Here is a 20,227-nt window from a genome sequence, read left to right as displayed (position 1 = left end):
CTTTCTCTCCCCTTCTCTATCTTCCCCATCTCTCTGCATTTCTCTCTGTCCTATCCAGCAACGATGACATCAATAATAGCTACAACAATAAAAACAAGGGCAACAAAAGGGAATAAAAAAAAATAAAATAAAATAAAGCAGGCAAACTTTGAAAGGCTCCAAGTGTCCCTAGCAGCTGCTCTTGGCTAGCATGTGATGGGAATGTCCGCCTGGCTGTATGTCTTAGCATGCTGCCTTAGTCACTGGACACTTGTATAAGGCTGTGAATAAATGTTCTGAAGGGGGGAAAAGCTCAGGCTTTTTTTCTGCACATGCACGAAGCCCTAAGTGCATTCCCCAATGTTGCAAGAATCAATTTTGAGTGAGTTCAGTTTACTGAGACCCAGAATCAAGTGATATGGAGCCAATACAACAGCTCGCCTGGGAGAGCACCTGCTTTCCCGGGCGTGTGACCCAGGCTCCAGCCCCAGGCACCCCACACAGGGGTGTTATGCACCAGGGGAGGCGTCTGCCTTGATGATGTACTCTCTCTCCTCTCTGAAAAAGGACTGAGTTGTCCCGGAGTGCTGAGATCCTAGCAACAACCAAAAAAGAAAAAAGAAAATGAAAGGAAATCCCTCCATCCAACCTTCCAACCTGTTCCCTCAGAAGTGGGTACAGTGAGGCCTGCAAGGAACAGAGGTGTGGGTTCTTCAACTGCCTGTGGGGGCCCTGGTGCAGGCTGGCCTCTGCCCACTCACAGGAATAGGGACAGACAGACACCACTAGAAATAAAAAACACGAGGCTTTATTCTTCTCATGAGTGATGGCAGGTCTCCACATGGTGGGGTGGGAGTTGAGCAGGAGGCCGCTACTTGCCGGCGATGAGCGGGTTCCGCAGGACCACGATGACCGAGTCCCCGCGCAGGAACATCTTGGAGATGTAGCGGTCCTTGTTCACGGGCTTGGACTTCTTCTTGCCCTTGCCGCTCTTGGGGACCTCGGTCCACATCTCCTTCACGTTCTCCAGCACCATGTTGCAGTGCCTGGCGGGGAGGCATTGGGAGTTGGACGGGAGCCTTCTGAGCAACCCCCACCCCCATCAGTATCGCCCGGCGGTAGGGGGGCTGGGGGAAGGCACAGGCCCCAGGCAGGACCCGTGTCCTCCACATCCACCCCACCCCAGACACTAGGAACTCATGGCCCTTAGTTTCCTCCTCTCTGAAATGGAGGAACTCATATGCCACCTGCCCCACAAGACTGAATGAGTCAAAGGAGCGTTTCTGTAAAGTACTTGGAATGCAAGGTCAAGGGGAGACAGCATAATGGTTCTGCAAAAGACATTCCTGTCTGTGGCTCTTCTGTCTCAGGTTCGAATCCCCAACACTAATATAAGCTAAGGTTGAGCAGTGTCCTGGTTAAAACAAAACATCTGTTTCTCTGAGTCTTGACCTGGAATACACCGCAGCTTGTGAAGCTTGCCCGTTGTGTGTTGTTCCATGTGGTTCCGGGCTTAAACTGGGTCCTGGAACATGGTAAAGCCTGTCTTCTATGGGTGGGCCATCTTCAGGACCCCAAAACAAATTTATACAATAAGACTTTCATATTTAGGTCTAGAGGGTCCTGAGTTTTATAAGCCATATCTGAACAGTGTTCTGGCTGGAAATAGTCAAATCTTTGCACTGGCCACAATTACTTCTTCTTCTTTTTAAAGATTTTATTTATGATAGGAGGAGAGAGAAAGAACCAGACATCACTCTGGCACATGTACTGCCGGGGATCAAACTCAGGACCTTATGCTTGAGAGTCCAAAGCCTGGTTGCTGCACTACCTCCCAGACCACCACAATTACTTCTACTCAACATATAATTGCTTTTTAAAATATATATATATATATTTATTGGGTATACAGAGAAAAATTGAGCAGAGGGAGACACCTGCACCCCTGCTTCACCACTTGTGAAGCTTCTTCCCCTATGCAGGTGGGCACTGGGGGCTTGAACTTGGCTCCTTGTGCATAACCTGTGTGCTCAACCAGGCCCACCGCCACCTAGCTCTGAGATAATCTCTAGTCAGTGGTGTAAAGGCCACAGGGCTGCTGGAAGGCAGGGCAGAGCTGTGAACCCAGGAGGCCTGGCCTCTGAGGACCTGGCCATAACCCCTGCACCTCACAGCTGGAGGATTACTTCTGGAAATTTTTGTTTTAAAAAAGATTTTATTTATTTATTTATTAATGAGAAAGATAGGAGAAAGAACCAGCCATCACTCTGGTACATGTGCTACCGGGGACTGAACTCAGGACTTCACGCTCGAGAGTCCAACGCTTTATCCACTGCACCACCTCCCCGACCACTTTTTTTTTTTTTTTTTTAAATTGCCACCAAGGTTATCATTGGGGTTGGGTGCTGGCACTATGAATCCACTGCTCTCATGACCACTTTTTCTATTTTATTTGACAGGGCAGGGATAAACTGAGAGGGGCGGGAGAGAGAGGGAGAGAAAGAGAGACACCTACAGACCTGATTCATTGCTTTGTGAAGTGTCCTCCCTGCAGGTGGAGATCGGGGGCTAGAACCTGGCTCCTTGCACATGGTGATTTGTGTGCTTAAGCAGGTGCACCACTGCCCGGTCCCCGTGGAGGTTTTTCTTTTTTAGCTGGCAGGAGAGCATGAGAGAACCAGGTCTGCAGCCTGGGCTGGCGCCCACTCACCTATCAAAGGCCTTCACGCGGCCCAGCAGCTTCTTGTTGTTCCGGCAGTTGATGAGCACCTGCGTGTTGTTCTTGACCGACTGCGTGAGCACTGAGAGCGGGCCCGTGTTGAATTCTTCCTCCTCCCGCTTCTGCAGCTCCTCTGGGGTCATTTCGCTCTTGGGCTTGTTGAGGAGGCTCCTGAGCGGGCAAGTGTGGATTTCAGGGGTGAGGGGAGCTGAGCACTCAACCTCCCCCGCCTCCTGCTCTGCCTTCACTTGCCATCACCATACAGAAGCGTAACCATCAATTCTGACCTAGCATCCCTACGGTGAGTTCAGCTCTCCCAGCCTCAATAGCCAGTCTTCCTCCTCTCCAGCAAGACAACTTCATTATTCCAGTTCTTTAGGCAAGAAGTCTGATGTTGTGACCCAGGAGCCGACACAATGGCTAGAAGACTGTCAAGCACGAGGTCCCGAGTCCCAGAAACCATGTGCCAGAGTGATGCCTGGGTTCTCTTTCCTTCTGTCATTAATTAATAAATCTACTGGAACAAGGATTTCATTTACTTACTTATTGGATACAGAGAAATTGAGAGGGGAAAAAAAGAGACAGACATCTGCAGCCCTGCTTCACCACCACTGAAGTATTTCCCCAGTTGCTGGCTCTTATATTCAATCTCCCAGCAAATCAACAGCCCTCACCTCTCCCCCTACTCAGATCCTCTACCAAGAACCATGTCACACCATCAAAACCTCCTGGCTCCCATCTCAGTATAAAAAAAAAAAAAAAAAAAAAAAAAAAAAAAAAGACAAAAACCAAACAAACAAAATCACAGGGCAGGACTGTAGTGCACCTAGTAGAGCAAGGCCCCAGGTTCAAGCCCATGGGCCCCACCTGTAAGGGGGAAGCTTCACAAGCAGAGAAGCAGTGCTCTCATCCCTCACCAAAGAAAAACTTAGGGCTGGGAGATGGCGCAACAGCACACAGAACAAGTTCGATCCCAGCACCACCAATAGCCAGAGCTGGATGATGCTCTAGTGGAAACAAAACCACTTCACATGTTCACAGCACTCCGCACCTGTCTCCTCCTGTGTGCTCCAGCCACACCTGTCTCCATGGTGGTTGAGAAGACACAGAGCCTTCATTGGGGGCACCTGCAGTCACCTGCCTGGTCTGCTCCCCAGCAGCCAAGTTTTACTCTCTTGGGTTTTTGCTCCAGTGTTGCCACGTCAACAGTGTCCTCCGGTGCTAGTTATTAAGTTACTGCCTCTCAAAAACTCTCTCCCCTTTATTTGCTATCGGCCCCACTCTCTCTCTTCATGACTCTGGTCACCTCAGACAGAGGCTACTTACTGATCACCATCATCATTACCGCCCTGCCTGCTGCTCCGAAACACATCAGCTGCCCCAGAGGGTCCTATTTTGGAGGAGTCTCAGGCATGCAGTGAGTCCTGGCTGAGTATTTCCCCAGTTGCTGGCTCTTATATCCAGTCTCCCAGCCAATCAACTGCCCTCACCTCTCCCCCCTACTCAGATACTCTACCAAGAACCATGTCACACCATCTCTTCAAAACCTCCTGGCTCCCATCTCAGTGTGTAAAAAAAAAAAAAAAAGGCAAAAAACAAACAAACAAAATCACAGGGCAGGACTGTAGTAGAGCAAGGCCCCAGGTTCAAGCCCATGGCCCCCACCCGGAGGACAGTCACTGATGTATCCTGTTTATCTAACGCAAAGCCCCATAAAAAGGCCCCCTTCCCATATATAATATGTATGTTTGGGGAGTGAATGAATGAATGAATGACCTAGTTTAATCATTCTGATGACAAATCAGGCTGGATTGAATCTAATTAATTAATTGCACTTGGCTATCGTTCTTTCTTTCCCCAAGTCCGCAGTCCCCTCTCCCGGGGCTTCAAGCATCAAATCGCTTCCCCTTCAAGAACCATTTATCTCCGTGTGGCTTTCGCCATGCCGGCGACCCCGGTCCTTCGGTCTCCTCGATTCAAAGTGTCAGCAATGGAGAGGCCGGAGCTGAAGCCCGAGAACCGCACAAGCCAAGTGATACTCTGGCTCTCTCCCTCCCTCCCTCGTGTTCATCGATAAATCGCTTATTATTATTGTTATGTCTATTTCGTAGAGACAACCAGATATCATCGAGATGAAAGGCGGAGACAGAGAGGAGCCTGCAGCCCCGCTTCCCTGCCTATGAAGCTTCCCCCCCCCCCCCCACCCAACGCAGGTTCGGGAACCCGGGTCGTTGTGCGCGGTGACACGTGACCTCTGCCCGGTGCGCCACCGCCCCGCCCGGTCACCACTCAACCTTTAAAGGCGCTGGGCGGTCAAGCTTCAAGTCCCGAGTTCAGTCCCCCTCGGGCATGGCATGTGCCCGAGTGATGCTCTGCTTCTCCCCCTCCCCGTCAGTGAAATCTTTAAAACCAACAGCGAGATCGTTAAGTGGAGATGCGTCTCAACAAGACGACGGATCACGGGGCGGCGCGGTCCGGCCCGTTACTGCTCTGGTCCCCAAGCCCGTAGGCCAGTTCACCGCCCCCTCCCAGGCCTCTTCCTCTGCTTCCGGGACTCTGCTCATCCCGTTTCCACCGCAAACGGCCACCCTGACGCCCTCAGAGCCACTTCCTCCCGTTCCCGGTGCGGACTCACATGGTGGCGGCCGCGGCGCTCTCAGCTCAGCCAGCTCTCTCCGCCTTGTGCCGCCCCGGGAGTGAGAATGCGCGCGCGCGAGGCGGGACTTCCGCTTCCGGCGGGCCATTTCCGTTGACGCCTGCGTACACTCAACGTGAGGATGGTGGCGTGGCCTGTTGCCATAGCGACGCCCGCCTGTCTGGTTGGGCGGAACAGGGGTGGGATGGCTCTAGGCCTGACGTGGGCTGGTTCTTTGCGCTGCGGAACCCTCTGGGGCAGGCGCTCGCTGCCATGGAGGGAGAGGAGAGCGGGTTAGGTTTCATTGTCGAACCGCACAGGATGGGGGAGGAAAAGAGACACCCCATCCCCAAACACCTGATGGCCGCGCCGGACCAATCCACCCCTGACTTCCGGGGTGGGCTCGCCCCTTCTTCTACGTGTCTATAGGTCTAGGCCATTCCCTCGGCTGGCCCTTTGTCTACACCGCAGGCGCATGCATCAGCGCCCGGGAATGTCCCCCTCGAGCAAACACTCCGTTTTCCCCGAGGGGGCAGGTTCTGCGCCTTGGCGGCTCCCATGACAAGTAGTGCAACCCTGGGGGGGGGGGGGGGGGGGGGAAATAGCACACCCACTGGCCCCACCTCCAAGCCCGGCCTCGAGCTCCTATTGGCTGGGAGGCCCGCAGGAGGTGGACTCGGTGCAGCCGCTCTGGTTGCTCATTGGTCAGTTGGCTCCCCGGGGTGGGGCTTGCCTGGGCCTGAACTCTCCCTGCCGGGTTTCGGGGTGAAGTTGCCATGCGTTCCGGGGGCCGCGGGCGGCCCCGGTTGCGGCTTGGGGGGCCCGGCCTCCTGGAGCCCCCCTCGCCCCGCAAGCGCCTCCTGCTCCCACGGATGCACCTGTTGCCGCAGCTTCTGCTGACGCTGGCAGTGGCCGTGGCGCTCTACATCCTCTGGGGCGCCTGGCGCCGCGGGGCCGAGGACCTGCCGCCGCGGGTGAGGACCGTGGGGGCCCCCCGCGACCCGCCTGTTTCCCTTGGGGCGCAGGGGACTTTGCGGTGGGACCCTAGACACGACAGCCGCAGGTGCTCCCGGTCTCTGTCGTTGGAGCAGATGCTTCTGGCCCAGGGAACGAGGCTTGGGGCCCCTTAAGAAAAGGAGTTTGGGTGATAGAAAGATCTAGGTTCTGATCTTAAAGGATCTACTTTTTGTTTGTTCGTTTGTTTTGTTTTTTACCAGAGCACTGGTTCATGGTGGTGCGGGGGGTGGGGGGCTGAACCTGGGATTTTGCAGGCATCAGGCAGGAGAGTCTTTGCCTCTCTGTCTCTTTCTGGCATATGATGGTGGTGGGGATTGAACCTGGGATCTTTGATAGGGTCTTATAGGGTCTTTGTATAACCTTAGTGCTATCTCCTCAGCAAGTCCCTCCCTGCATCTCTCTCCTGCGATTCCTTCACCAGGATTGGAGTGAGCTGGGATGGGAGCTTTCCTGACTCAAGAATTTATCTTGGAAGGGCCAGGGAGACAGCTCAGAGTTAGCGCACAGCCTGGCATGCCAGTGGTCCCAAGTTGGAACCCCTGCACCTCCAGATTTGTCCTGGAAAGCTCTGACAATCAGTAGGCCGCCACTACGAAGAGAGGAACTGTGGCTTCTTAGGGGCGATGCAACCCAGAGAAAGGTGGGGGAAGCAGTTTACTCTCACTTCTGAAATCCTCTTCCCCATCTCCCCCAGGCCCCTCAGATCGGAAGCCTCCCCGAAGCCTCCCTGCGGAGGGTGGTGAGCCAGCTGGACCCACAGCGCCTCTGGAACACTTACTTACGCCCCCTGTTGATTGTGCGGACCCCTGGCAGCCCGGGAAATCTCCAAGTCAGGAAGGTAAAGGGCTCTCTGCCCCCCCACCCCCACCCGCCTGGGAACGGGAGGTGAACAACCTGCCACCATGGCAAAGCAGTAAAGGGGCAGAGCTGGGCCACTGGGTGGGGGGGAAGGGGGACTAGTTGGCAACAGTCTCACCGAGATGTACTGCTCCTAGCAACCCAGGAGGTGGCACAGTGGATAAAGCATTGGATTTCCCAGCATGAGATCCTGAGTTGCTCTAGAATCACATGTGCCAAAATGACACTCTGGTGTTCTCTCTTACCTTCATTTATAAATAAACTTTTTTTTTTAAAGTACTATTTACTATGTGCTAGGCACAAGCTACATAGCTCTAAGAAAAAAATTTGATCCTGGGGTTAAGCACACACATTAACAGTTGCACAAGAACCCAGGTTTAAGCTCAAAATCCTCACCTGAAGGGGGGAAGAGGTAGAGAGAGTGAGAGAAGTACTGCAGGTATCTCTCTCTCCCCCTCCCCCTCTATATGCTCCTCTCCCCTTGATTTCTCTGTCTTTATCCAATACACAGAGTGTGATCTTCATCATCTGGGTGGGGCTAGGTGTTATGACACATGTGCTTTACCAGGTGCGTCACCACCTAGCTCCTTTTTGACTTGTTTCTTCTCTCTGGGTCTCAGTTTCCTCATCTGCAAAATCACGCCATTCCTATAGAGTTCCAAGAACAAACAGAGCTCAGAACTCAGTATTCTTGAAGAGTGAACGGGGATTGGTCTTACTTTTTTATTTATATTTTTTCTACATTATTTATTTTGGATAGAGACAAGAGAAATTGAGAGGGAAGGGGAAGGTAGAGAGAGACACTTGCAGCACTCCTTCACCACTCCTGAAGCTTTCCCTCTGCAGGTAAGGACTGACAGCTTGAACCTAGGTCCTTCTGCATATAACGTGCACTCAACCAGGTGCACCACCTCCCAGCCTTGCTGGGATTAGTCTTTCTTTCTTTCTTTTTTTTTTTTTTAATTTTCCCTTTTGTTGCCCTTTTTTTTTTATTGTTGTTGTAGTTATTATTGTTGTTGTTGTTGATGTTGTTTTTGCTGGATAGGACAGAGAGAAATGGAGAGAGGAGGGGAAGACAGAGAGGGGGAGTGAAAGATAGACACCTGCAGACCTGCTTCACTGCTTGTGAAGCGACTCCCCTGCAGGTGGAGAGCCGGGGGCTTGAACCAGGATTCTTATGCTTTGCGCCACATGCACTTAGTCCACTGCGCTACCACCCAACTCCCTGGGATTAGTCTTGTTGGTGGCCAGAGGCAGGGTCACTCCAGACACTCAGGTGTTGCTCCCCAGAAGTGTGTTGATGAGGTGGCTGAAACCAAAGTGGGACCTGTGGGCCAACCCGAGACAGCCCTTCTCCCAACTTCCTCCCCCCCCCCCCCCAGCCCCCCCACCCTCGCACTTCTCTCTTGCCACCAGTTCCTGGAGGCCACACTTCGGACCTTGACGGCAGGCTGGCATGTGGAGCTGGACCCCTTCACAGCCTCGACACCCCTAGGGCCCCTGGACTTTGGCAATGTGGTGGCTACGCTGGACCCTGGGGCTGCCCGGCATCTCACCCTGGCCTGCCATTACGACTCCAAGCTCTTCCCCTCTGAGTTGACGCCCTTTGTGGGGGCCACAGATTCTGCTGTACCCTGCGCCCTGCTGCTGGAGTTGGCCCAGGCCCTTGACCTGGAACTGAGTCGAGCCAAGGAGCAGGTAAGGAAAACAGATTGGGGGAAGGAAACGGGTGCCTGGGGGGTGCAGGGGCCTTCTTGCCCCTGGTGTAAGCCACCATCCTTCCTTGCCAGGTCTTATCTTGTCGTTACTCCATACAGAGAACAGCAGAGATCTTGCCCCTTCTGAATGTCAGGTCCTGTCCGTCACTACTCTAAATCCTCCCATGGCTCCCATCTCCTTCAGGCATAAGCCAGAGTCCCTTTAGTGGCTGTGAGGTGTGGCTTGCTGTATCCAACCTCCCTCCCTTCCTTCTTTTTCCTTTCTCTCCCTCCCCTCTCTCTCATTTTATTTTTTTTCCCTTTTGTTGCCCTTGTTGTTTTATTGCTGTAATTATTATTGTTGTGGTTATTGCTGTTGTTATTGTTGGATAGGACAGAGAGAAATAGAGAGAGGAGGGGGAGACAGAGAGGGGGAAAGGAAGACAGACACTTGCAGACCTGCTTCACCGCCTGTGAAGCGACTCCCCTGCAGGTGGGGAGCCGGGGGTTGGAACCAGGATCCTTACACTGGTCCTCGAGCTTTGCCACGTGCGCTTAACCTGCTGCACTACTGCCCGACTCCCTTATTTTATTTTTAATTCAAAATTTATCTTTATTTATTGGATAGAGACAGTCAGGAATCAAGAGGGGAGGAAGAGATAGAGAGGAAGAGACAGAGAGACACCACAGCACTGCTTTACCACTCACAAAGCTCTCCCCCTGCAGGTGGGGACCAGGGGACTTGAACCTGGGTCATTGTGCATCATAATATGTGGGCTCAACCAGGTGCGCTACCACCCAGCCCCTAATTTTATTGAGAGATTGCCACCAAGAGAAAGACCAGAGCACTACACAGTTCTGGTTTATGGTGGTGTTGGGGAAGGAACCCAGGACCTCAGAGCCTTAGGCATGAAAGTCTTTTGTAGAACATTTTGCTTTCTCTCCAGCCTATTGTTTCCTTTCTTATCTCAATCCCCCTACACCTATTGTCCCTCACTTGCTCACTCTGCCCCCACCATCTCTGGGTTCCTCAAATCCACAAAGTTCACACCACCTCAGGGAACTTGCACTTGCTGCTTGCTCTGTCTAAAAAATGCCTCCCCACCCCCAACGACCTACTTGGTCTGCCTCTTGGCCATTCATTCAGGGCCATCCCACTGTCATATCCTCAAGTGGGTCTTCCCAGCCACCCTAAAATAGCTCACGTCACCTTCCTAAGCTTTAAAGTGTTTTGTGTTGACTGGTTTGTCGTGCTGGTTCCCCAGCTAGAGTGAGCCTGTTCCAGGCAGTCCTTGGCTGCTTTCATTCCCTGCTGTATTTGTTCTCTGGGCCTGGCATAAAGAGGGAGGCTAAGCCAGGGAGCTAGCATAGTGGTTCTGCAAAAGATTCTCATGTCTGAGGCTCCAAGGTCCCAGGTTCAATCCCCAGAATCACCAGAAGCCAGAGCTGAGCAGTGCTCTGAGAAGCAGACAAACAAAACAGTGGAAAGTTTACTTGGGTAGTTCACTGGTTTGCCACCGGCTCAACCCAGGTTCAAGCCCGCCCCCACCACACTGAAGGAAGCTTCAATGCTATGGTCTCTTTCACTCTCTGCCTCTCCTCTCTAATACAAAACAAAACAAAGAAAAAGAAAAGTGTGGACTGAATGAATGAAAACTAGGTTCCTACAGTGCCCCTGCCCACCCTCGGCCCCAGCCCTTTTTTGGTTCAGACTCCAGTGTCCTGTCTCAAAGGCCCGCCCCCCACACACACACACACACTCTGGCCGCCTCTGCTCCCCAAGGTTGGGTCCTCCACCCCTCCCTTTGCTCAAGCAGAGGCTGTAGTTCTTAGGAGCATTTATCTGAGCTGCGGTTCCCTGTGTGATTGTTCACTTCTGCATCACTTTTCTAAACGAGCTTGAGGAGTGACAATAGTCATCAGTGCTCGTCCTTTCTTTACTGCAGGTGGGACAGTGGTGCCAGGGATTGAACTTAGGATCTCAGAGCCTCAAACAGGAATCTTTTTTCACTTTCTCTGTTGCTGTCTCCCTGGACACCCCAACCCCATTTCTAGATGTGAAAACCAAAGCTTTGCGAAGCCAGTTGCTGTCTGTGACTGCTCGGCTTTGGGGCAGGCAGACAGACGGGCAGGCAGTCTGGCTCACAGCCTCTCCCTGTGCCATCTGAGCAGGAGACCTAGTTTCTCCTCTTGCACTGGGTGAACATGGGTGGGCTGGTGTGGAGTCCTGGCCCTGACCCCTGGACTCCCTCAGGCCGCCCCCGTGACCCTGCAGCTACTCTTCCTGGATGGTGAAGAGGCACTGAAGGAGTGGGGACCCAAGGATTCCCTGTATGGCTCCCGCCACCTGGCCCAGCTCATGGCGTCTGCACCTCACAGTCCCGGCCCGACCAGGATCCAGGCTATTGTAAGCCCAGGGCCCTGGCGAGGGGTAGAAAGACTGACGGATGGAAGGAGGGAGGGAAACCAGATCAGCAGCACCCCACCTGCCCTCTTTTCCCAGGAGCTCTTTCTGCTACTTGACCTTCTGGGCGCCCCCAACCCCACCTTCTACAGCCACTTCCCTCGCACGGCCCGCTGGTTCCATCGACTGCGCAGCATTGGTGAGTCTGGAGGGATGGGGGGGGGGGGGGCGGCGACATCTACCTGCTTGTCAAGGGGTCACCCCTTCTCTCTCTCTCTCTCTCCCTCCCTCGTCTCCCTAGAAAGAAATGAGGCAGAAACAAAAAGATTTTGCTTGAAGGGCTGGGGAGATAGCACAGTGGTTCTATCAATCATCTTCATGCCTGAGCCTCTGAGGTGTCAGGGTCACTCCCTGGCCCCACCATCCTAAGCCAGGGCTGAGCAATGCATTGGTTCAACAAAACAGAACCTCACTGAGGGAGGCTGAGAGGAATCGCATGGCAGTAGTGCACCAGACTTGCATGCCCGAGGTTCCACGGGTTCCGGCTTAAATATGGACACCAGCACGTACTACAGCTGAGCAGTGATTTGGTTTCTTTCTCACTCATGAAGTCGAAGAGAAAAAAAAATCATATATATATATATATATATATATATATATAATTTTTTAATAAATATTTATTCCCTTTTGTTGCCCTTGTTTTTTATTGTTGTAGTTATTATTGATGTCGTTGTTGTTGGATAGGACAGAGAGAAATGGAGAGAGGAGGGGAAGACAGAGGGGGAGAGAAAGACAGACACCTGCAGACCTGCTTCACCGCCTGTGAAGCGACTCTTCTGCAGGTGGGGAGCCAGGGGCTTGAACAGGGATCTTTATGCTGGTCCTTGCACTTCGCGCCATGTGTGCTTAACCCGCTGCGCCACCACCTGACTCCCAATTTTTTTTTTAACCGGTGCACTGCTCAGCTCTGATTTACAGTGGTGCGGGGGGTTAAACCTGGGACTTTGGAGCCTCAGACATGAGAGTCTCTTTGCATAACCATTATGCTATGCAACACATACATATTTAATATCCATATCTATCCACTACCATGGCTATCACTGGGGCCTATACAACTCTCCCACTTCTGATGGCCATTTTTCCCCCTTTTTTGATAGAGGCCAAGACCAAGAGAAATCAGGTGAAAGAGACAAAGACACTTGTTTCACTACTCATGAATCTTCCCCCCTGCAGTGGGGACCAGAGGCTTGAACTTCAGCCCTTGCACAGGGGAGGACCAGAGGGTTGAACCTCAGTCCTTGCACATTGTAATGTATATATTCTACTTGCCACCACCCAGCCCTAAATTAAAAAAAGAAAAGGTGGACCTGGGCTTGATGTCTACAATATGAACTCCACAATTCCTATTAAATAAATGAAAGAAAAAAAAAAAGGATCTTGCTGAGGTCAGGTACAGTGATTGTAGCAGGGGCTATGGAATCAGCCCTGGGTTCAAATCCTGGCTTTCCTTCATCTCAGCCAGGTGGATGTAGCCAGTGCCTTCATGCCTCTGAGCCTCAATTTCTGTTCTGCACAGTGGGCACAATGGTGACCGTGACAGAGGTTCAACCTCCCTGGCTTTTGATTCGTGATCCATGGGTTCCAGGTTAAACATCGGCACCAGCATACGCTACAGCTGAGCAGTGATTTGGTCTCTTTCTCACTTATGAAGAATGGAAAAAATTATATATATATGTATTTAAAACCAGTGTACTGCTCAGCTCTGACTTACGGTAGTATGGGTGATCCAGGGAACCTCTGACCCCTGAGGGGCTGACCTTTATTTTCTGGCCCCTCACCACACAGAGAAGCGCCTACACCAGTTGAAGCTGCTGCAGTCTCACCCCCAGGAAGTGATGTACTTCCAGCCCGGGGAGCCCATCGGCTCTGTGGAAGATGACCACATCCCCTTCCTTCGCAGAGGTGCCGGCTGGCGGTGGGGTGGTGGCCGGGTAGCAGGGTGTTGAGGGGGTCACAGATGAGACCTGGACCGGACCCTTCTGACAGCTGAAGGCTGGCGGTTGGTTATTAGCCATCATCTCAGAGTTATTGAGAAGACTGAGTGCATGAATTTATACAGAGACCCAGCACTGAGCAAGCATTCGAGAAAGATGAGCTGTTTATTTTTTCAGTTATTTTTAACTGTCTTACTAGATAGAGACAGAGAGAAATCAAGAGGGAGAGGGAGATCAGAGAGAGACAGAGACACCTACTCACAAAGCTTTCTCCCTGCAGGGACTTGAACCCCAATCCTTGCACACGATAACAGGTGCCCTACCAGGTGTGTCACCACCTGGTGCTAGCAGTCTACTTATTTCTTATTACTATTATTTTACCAGAGCACTGCTCAGCTCTGGCTTATGTAAGTATGGGGGATTGAACCTGGGACTTTGGAACCTCAGATATGAAAATATTTTTTGCATAACTATGATGCTGTCTCCCCTGCCTGCAATTTATTGCTTTTTATTATTATCTTTACTTATTTATTGGGTAGAGACAGCTGGAAATCAAGAGGGAAGGGGGGAGGGAGAAAGACAGAGACACCTGTAGCACTGCTTCACCACTTGCAAGTTTCCCTCTGCAGACAGGGACCAGGGGCTCGAACCCAGGTCCTTCTGCATTGTAACATGTGCGCTCAACCAGGTGCACCACCACCCGGCCCCTGCAGTTTATTGTTCGTGCCTCAATGGGAGCACAGTTTCTTCTCGCTCACGCCTTTTATCCATTAATTAGAGAACCAGAACATCACGTACTGAGAACTGAACTCGGAAACTCATGCTTGAGTAGCGTTTTATCTACTGTGCCACCTCCCAGGCCACATTGTGCCTTTCAAGCTCCTTGGAGCCTAACAGAATCACCCGAGACCTCCAAAAACTGCCTGCTGACTGAACAGTAAAATCAGATCTCTGTGTTACCACTTTCCTTCCTTCCTGTTGTTTTTTCACCATTGGGTTATTGCTGGGGCTCAGTGCCTATACAACTCCACCACCATTTTCCCGGTGGCCTTTTTTATCCCTTCTTTTTTTGGGTTACAGAGAAAGAGAGGAAGGGAGAGAAAGACAACTGCAACACTGCCCCACTGCTCATGAAGCTTCCCCTGCAGATGGGGACTGGGGAGTCGAACCTGGGTCCTTGCAAATGGTATTGTGTGCGCTCTACTGGCTGAGCTACCACTGATCCCCCCCGTGTCAGTTTGACAACATTCCCAGATGATTCTGATACACAGCAAGAGTTGAAGACATCTGCAAGCGGGGGTCAGAGCATAGGCTTTAGGACTGGTCAGGTGGCCAGGGAGATGGTTCAGCAGATAGCCATGCCTGGCTGAGGACCCAGGTTCAACCCCTGGCACTACATATGCTGGAACAGCGCTTTGCAACATAGCTTCTGGAAGATGATATATATAGATGTATACATAGATACATGTATCTATATATATACATATATATATATATAGATACATGTAGACCCCTAATTGTGGGGCTGGGAGGGCCAGATAAGTTGGAGTTAAAAAAAAAAAAAGCCATTAGTAGATTTTAACCAATGGCTTTAAGGGCCAGGGAGCTAGGCCAGCCTGTTAGAGCAACATCTTGCAACCCTCGAGGCTGCAGATTCAATGTTGGGCACCACTGCACTGAAGCTTTGTGCTGTGTTCTGTCTCCCTCTCTGGAAATTTAGCGCTTCGTGCTTGAGAGCACAACTCTCTATCTAGCCATTGTGTCACTTTCCAGGTTGCTGGGGCTCAGTGCCTAAGATAATGTCACTGCTCCTGGTGGCCTTCTCTTCTTTTTCTTTGATAGATGATGAGAGAGAGCAGGAGAGAGGGAAGGAAAGAGAGGAGGAGAGACACCTGCTGTACTTCAAATTTGCCCCCAGCATGTGGGGACCAGTGGTTTGAACCCAGTCCTTAAGCTTGGTAATGTGTGTGCTCCGCTGAATGCGACCACTCTGGTCATTTTCTGTGGTGCCAGGGATCAAATCCAGGGCCTCACACACACAAAGCGTGTGCTGTCCCAGTGAGCCACTTCCCTGGACCCCTGCACTGTTTGGAATTTCTCTGTGTGGCTTAAGACAACGGCTGTGCACATGCCATCACTCACTTAAAACCCCTGAACAGAGCCCTTCAAGTGTCACACCAGCATGATCTTCAGCACTAGGGGGCCAGGCAGGTGACCCCAGCCTGGGTCTGGGCCCCCACCAAGCGCCCTCTCCCTTCCCCACCCAGGGGTCCCGGTGCTCCATCTCATCGCCACACCTTTCCCCTCCGTCTGGCACACGCCCGAGGACCGTGAGGCCAACCTCCACCCCCCCACGGTGCACAACCTGAGCCGCATCCTGGCCGTGTTCCTGGCAGAATACCTGGGGCTGTGACCTGCCCGGCTGCCTCCCAGGAGGACGTTCCCAGCAGACACACCATCGGCTCCAGAATCCAGCTCATCCCCGATCAGGTCTTCAGCCCTGCCGGTGCTCTGCTTTCCTGTCTCAAGCTGTGGAGAGAGCATCTGTCTGTCCCTTCCCCGAGGGACCCAACTGGGGTGAAGACCTGCAGGAGCCAGGCGCTCTTGTCTTTTTTTTTCCTCAGCAAACCATCTCGACAAACACCACCATCTAAGCAGGATGGAGTCTCCATGGCTCAGGTTTCTCTGGCAGCTTCTTTTCCAGAGGGGCAGCCTGGCTGCTGCCTCAGCTCAAACCTGACTCCCACCCCAGAGTGCCAGGTGGAAGCCACACATGAGCTTACAAGAAGGAACAGGAAGGCCCTGAAGTCCCAGGTTCTATCCCTGACACCACCATAAGCCAGAGCTGAGCAGGGCTTTAAATGAATAAAAATAAATGAATAAAAATAAAAGAGGAGGAACAGAAGTCTAGATCCTCACGGATCTGATGGGCAGTAAAGCACCACTGTCACCGAACCTCGTGCAGGACGAGTACAGAGACCGTGTCTGAAAAAAGGGGGCAGAGATGAAAAGTGCAGGATGAGTCTTGCACTTATCTGGACTTTCAGAAGTGACAGTGGGCAGGGAGATAGCCCAATGGGCAAAGCACGGGCCTTACTGTGCGTAGGGTCCTGGGGTCAGCGCTAGCCAGAATGGGGATCACACTAAGGGAACGCTCATGTGACTAAATCAGTCTCAGCTGGAGAGACATCAGATGCCAAATCTCACATAGCTGGACACCTTCATGGCAGCTTGTCTACATGTTGTTCATCTATTTATTCCTCTTTATGACTCACTGGTGTCTTTTACAGTCTGGGATTCAGAATCATGTCTGCAAATTTTATCTCTGTACCATTTTCTCTACTGATTCCAGAGCATAAATGAAACATCTCAGGCTTCCTTACACACCACCCTTCACAACTCCTTTCATGTTGTCTTGGATTCTTGTTTATCTCTGTGCTACTTTTAAAACCTAGTTGTTCAATAAATCTTTCTTCATCTGTGTTCAGTTTGCTATTTAACCCAGCTACAGAGCTTTTACTTTGTGTGTGTGTATTATTTGATAGAACAGAGAAATTGGGAGTTGGGCGGTGGTGCAGCGGGTTAAGTGCACGTGGCACAAAGCGCAAGGACCGGCTTAAGGACCCCGGTTCAAGCCTCCGGCTCCCCACCTGCAGGGGAGTCACTTCACAAGCGGTGAAGCAGGTCTCCAAGTGTCTGTCTTTCTCTCCCCCTCTCTCCATTTCTTTCTGTCCTATCCAATAACACTGACAGCAATAATAACAACAATAATAACTACAACAATAAGACAGGGGCAACAAAAGGGAATAAATATTTTAAAAATCTTAAAAAAAAAAAAAAAAAAAAAGACACCCGTAGCACTGCTTCACTGCTTAGAAAGACAGGGACCTAAACCCAGGTCCTCACACACTATAATGTGTGCACTCTACCAGGCTTGCCACCTCCGACCCTCAGTATTTCAACATTTTTTTTGACTCGAGTATAACTCAGCTTGATTCTGAGGATCAGGGATCTTGAGAGGCAAGCCCTATGCACTAGCTCCTTGGCCCTTGTGGAGCTTTTCTAGATGGTTATTTACACCAGAGGGCTCGTGTTTTTGTTATTGTTTTTTGCTGTGCAGCTCTGCCGGACGTAAGCTGGTGCACACAGGAACCTGAGCCAAGGTGCAGCCTCTGCCCACAGATGCTCAGCGCCTGCTCTTTGCCTCCTCTGGCGCTGTGGTCCCTTCAGCAAGCAGAACCTCTTCCCTGCAGGCTTCTCAGACATCCTTACCTGAGTCTGCTGTTCAGTGCTCCAGGCACCTAGGAGACTTTCCATGATACACAGTCTGTGCTCTTGCCTGCCTGGTCTGATGACAAGGTCACAAGTGGAAAATAAGCCCCGTGTATTTTTCCCTTAAATATTTAGTTTCAGGGGGCTGGGCGGTAACGCAGCGGGTTAAGCACACATGGCGCAAAGCGCAAGGACCGGTGTAAGGATCCCCGTTAGAGTCCCAGGCTCCCCACCTGCAGGGGAGTCGCTTCACAGGCGGTGAAACAGGTCTGCAGGTGTCTGTCTTTCTCTCCCCCTCTGTCTTCCCCTCCTCTCTCTATTTCTCTCTGTCCTAACCAACAACAACAGCACTAACAATAACAATATAATAACAACAACGATAAACAACAAGGGCAATGAAAGAAGAAAAAAAAGTTGGTTTCAATGGTCCGGGAGGTGGCGCAGTGGCTAAAAAAGTTGGTTTCAGAGCCAGTAATATAGTTCACCTGGATGACCCACCCAGGTTCACTTCCCACAGCACAGGGGAAAGCGTGAATGCTCTGGTTTCTTTCTTTCTCTGTTGACTCTGTCCTCTGAGAAAAATGCTCCCATGATGACATAACATTTTTCTGTGGTCTCATATGTCCTTATTTATATATATATTTTTGGATTTTGATGCTTTCAGATTTTTTTTTTTTTTAATTTCTATTTTCAGGAGAGCCTAAACAGTTGCCTCTCCTCCCACTTATATGAAATTGACGTTCCACCAAATCAACTCTGATTCCAAAATCTAAGCATTAATGCCTGTGAGGCTCAGGAGACGGCATAACAGTTCTGGAGAAGACTTTCCTGCCTGAGGCAAGAAGGTCTAAGGTTCAATCCCCAGCACCACCATAAATCAGAGCTGAGCAGTGCTCTGTCCTTTCTCTCTTTCTCCCTCATTAAAAAATGACGGCAGTCAGGGCAGTGGTGTAGTGAGTTAAGCGCACGTGGCATTCTGTCTTCCCCTCTTCTCTCAATTTCTCTCTGTGCGATCCAACAATGACAGCAATGACAATAATAACACAAACAATGATAAACAACAAGGGCAACAAAAGGCGGAGGAATGGCCTCCAGGAGCAGTGGATTCATAGTGCAGGCACCAAGTCCCAGCAATAACCTTGGAAGCAAAATACACATACATACATACATATACATATATGAATGGGTATGAGCAAGAGAGATTTTATCCCATGAGCAACCAGTGTCGAAGCAGCCCTGAAGTTACTGGATCCCAACTACCCCTTCAAGTTAACTAGTCTATTGTTCTTTGGCTGTGGTCTGCCTCCTCTTGGAACAAAATGGCTGCTAGAGCTCCAGCCTTCACCATTTTGCAGGAAGGGAACCCCACCCCCCAAAAAAAGTATTCCACTATACTTCTAGTATATCCCTTTGATCAGAATTTCGTTGTACAGAAGGGCTGCAAGTGAGGCTAGAAAATATAGTCTTTGAGCTTGATGCAGTATTCCCAGCAAAAAAAAAAAAAAAATATATATATATATATATATATATATATATATATATATATATAAAACCACAGATTCTTGCAAAGTTTAAAGATATTCACTTAGTTCCTAAAGGGAATGAAAACTTTATCTATTTAGTATAAGAGGATAAGTGGGTGCTGAGGTATATATATCCACCTTCCCCAAATGGCTATAGAGCTATAACTAAGTCTCTGGGGATCAAATTTACAGACTTAAGATATATCTCACTTTTTAAAGTTTTTTAAAATTTATTTACTTATTCCCTTTTGTTGCCCTTGCTGTTTTATTATTCTAGTCATTATTGTTGTTATTGATGTTGTTGCTGGATAGGACAGAGAGAAATGGAGAGAAGAGGGGAAGACAGAGAGGGGGAGAGAAAGATAGACACCTGCAGACCTGCTTCACCACCTGTGAAGCGACTCCCCTGCAGGTGGGGAGCTGGGGGCTCGAACCGGGATCCTTCTGCCAGGCCTTGCACTTTACGCCACCTGCGCTTAACTTGCTGTGCTACTGCCCGACTCCCTATTTATTTATTTTCCCTTTTGTTGTCCTTTTTTTTGTTGTTGTAGTTATTGTTATTGATGTTGTTGTTGTTAGATAGGACAGAGAAATGGAGAGAGGAGGGGAAGACAGAGAGGGAGAGAGATAGACACCTGCAGACCAGCTTCACCACCTTTGAAGTGACTCTCCTGCAGGTGGGGAGCCGGGGGCTTGAACTCGGATCCTTACGCTGGTCCTTGAGCTTTGCGCCACCTGCACTTAACCCACTGCGCTACCGCCCGACTCCCCACACTGCTATACTTTTAAGTTTTTCAAATCCAAACTGACACAGATGAAAAGAATCCCAAGTAATCTTAGACTAAGAGTCCTTCTGTCTTTTCCACTCCAGCACAACTACCTTCTCTCTGAAACCTCCTTCCCTGAATAACACACACACCAGTCTGGGCCCAGCTTTATAAATATTGATTTTATAGAAAGGACCAGTGCAAAATTGGTCAGATGCCACACGCTAGAAGCTTCCAGAACCACAAAGATGAAAGAAAAAATCCCCAAACAGCACTAACAAAACACCCCCAACCAAGTTGGCTAAAAATCAAAGTCTTTGTTGAACAAAGGATTCTTAAGAAAGGTATGTGGCTGGGGGCGA

General features: G+C 50.6%; 2 protein-coding genes across 2 annotated transcripts; one reads left to right on the top strand and one right to left on the bottom strand.

Annotated features, from left to right (window-relative positions):
• Nucleotides 1-771: 771 nt before the first annotated feature.
• Nucleotides 772-5,485, bottom strand: SNRPD2 (small nuclear ribonucleoprotein D2 polypeptide). Its single transcript, XM_007532200.3, has 3 exons — nt 5,334-5,485; nt 2,690-2,869; nt 772-1,025 (listed from the first exon to the last, which is right to left on the bottom strand). Coding segments are annotated over exons 1-3 (357 nt in total). The 5' UTR covers nt 5,336-5,485; the 3' UTR covers nt 772-850.
• Nucleotides 5,486-6,045: 560 nt separating this feature from the next.
• Nucleotides 6,046-16,786, top strand: QPCTL (glutaminyl-peptide cyclotransferase like). Its single transcript, XM_016192157.2, has 7 exons — nt 6,046-6,307; nt 7,045-7,188; nt 8,625-8,906; nt 11,160-11,312; nt 11,409-11,508; nt 13,155-13,271; nt 15,571-16,786. The coding sequence occupies exons 1-7, from the start codon at nt 6,110-6,112 to the stop codon at nt 15,714-15,716; spliced, it is 1,140 nt and encodes a 379-aa protein (XP_016047643.2). The 5' UTR covers nt 6,046-6,109; the 3' UTR covers nt 15,717-16,786.
• The last annotated feature ends 3,441 nt before the right edge of the window (nt 16,787-20,227 follow it).

This window comes from Erinaceus europaeus, chromosome 2 (genome assembly GCF_950295315.1).
Source record: "Erinaceus europaeus chromosome 2, mEriEur2.1, whole genome shotgun sequence".
In the NCBI taxonomy this organism is placed as follows: Eukaryota; Metazoa; Chordata; class Mammalia; order Eulipotyphla; family Erinaceidae; genus Erinaceus; species Erinaceus europaeus.
Note: the sequence above shows the minus strand (reverse complement) of the source record. Positions and strands in the feature narration are given on the sequence as shown.

Bases quoted from the DNA above. Each gene is read 5' to 3' on its own strand.
- QPCTL (XM_016192157.2), top strand. From the start codon at position 6,110: ATGCGTTCCGGGGGCCGCGGGCGGCCCCGGTTGCGGCTTGGGGGGCCC. The intron at 7,189-8,624 runs GTAAAGGGCTCT...TCTTGCCACCAG, and splicing joins GAAATCTCCAAGTCAGGAAG to TTCCTGGAGGCCACACTTCG. The intron at 8,907-11,159 runs GTAAGGAAAACA...GGACTCCCTCAG, and splicing joins TGAGTCGAGCCAAGGAGCAG to GCCGCCCCCGTGACCCTGCA.
- SNRPD2 (XM_007532200.3), bottom strand. The intron at 1,026-2,689 runs GTGAGTGGGCGC...CCTCCCCGCCAG, and splicing joins CGCGTGAAGGCCTTTGATAG to GCACTGCAACATGGTGCTGG.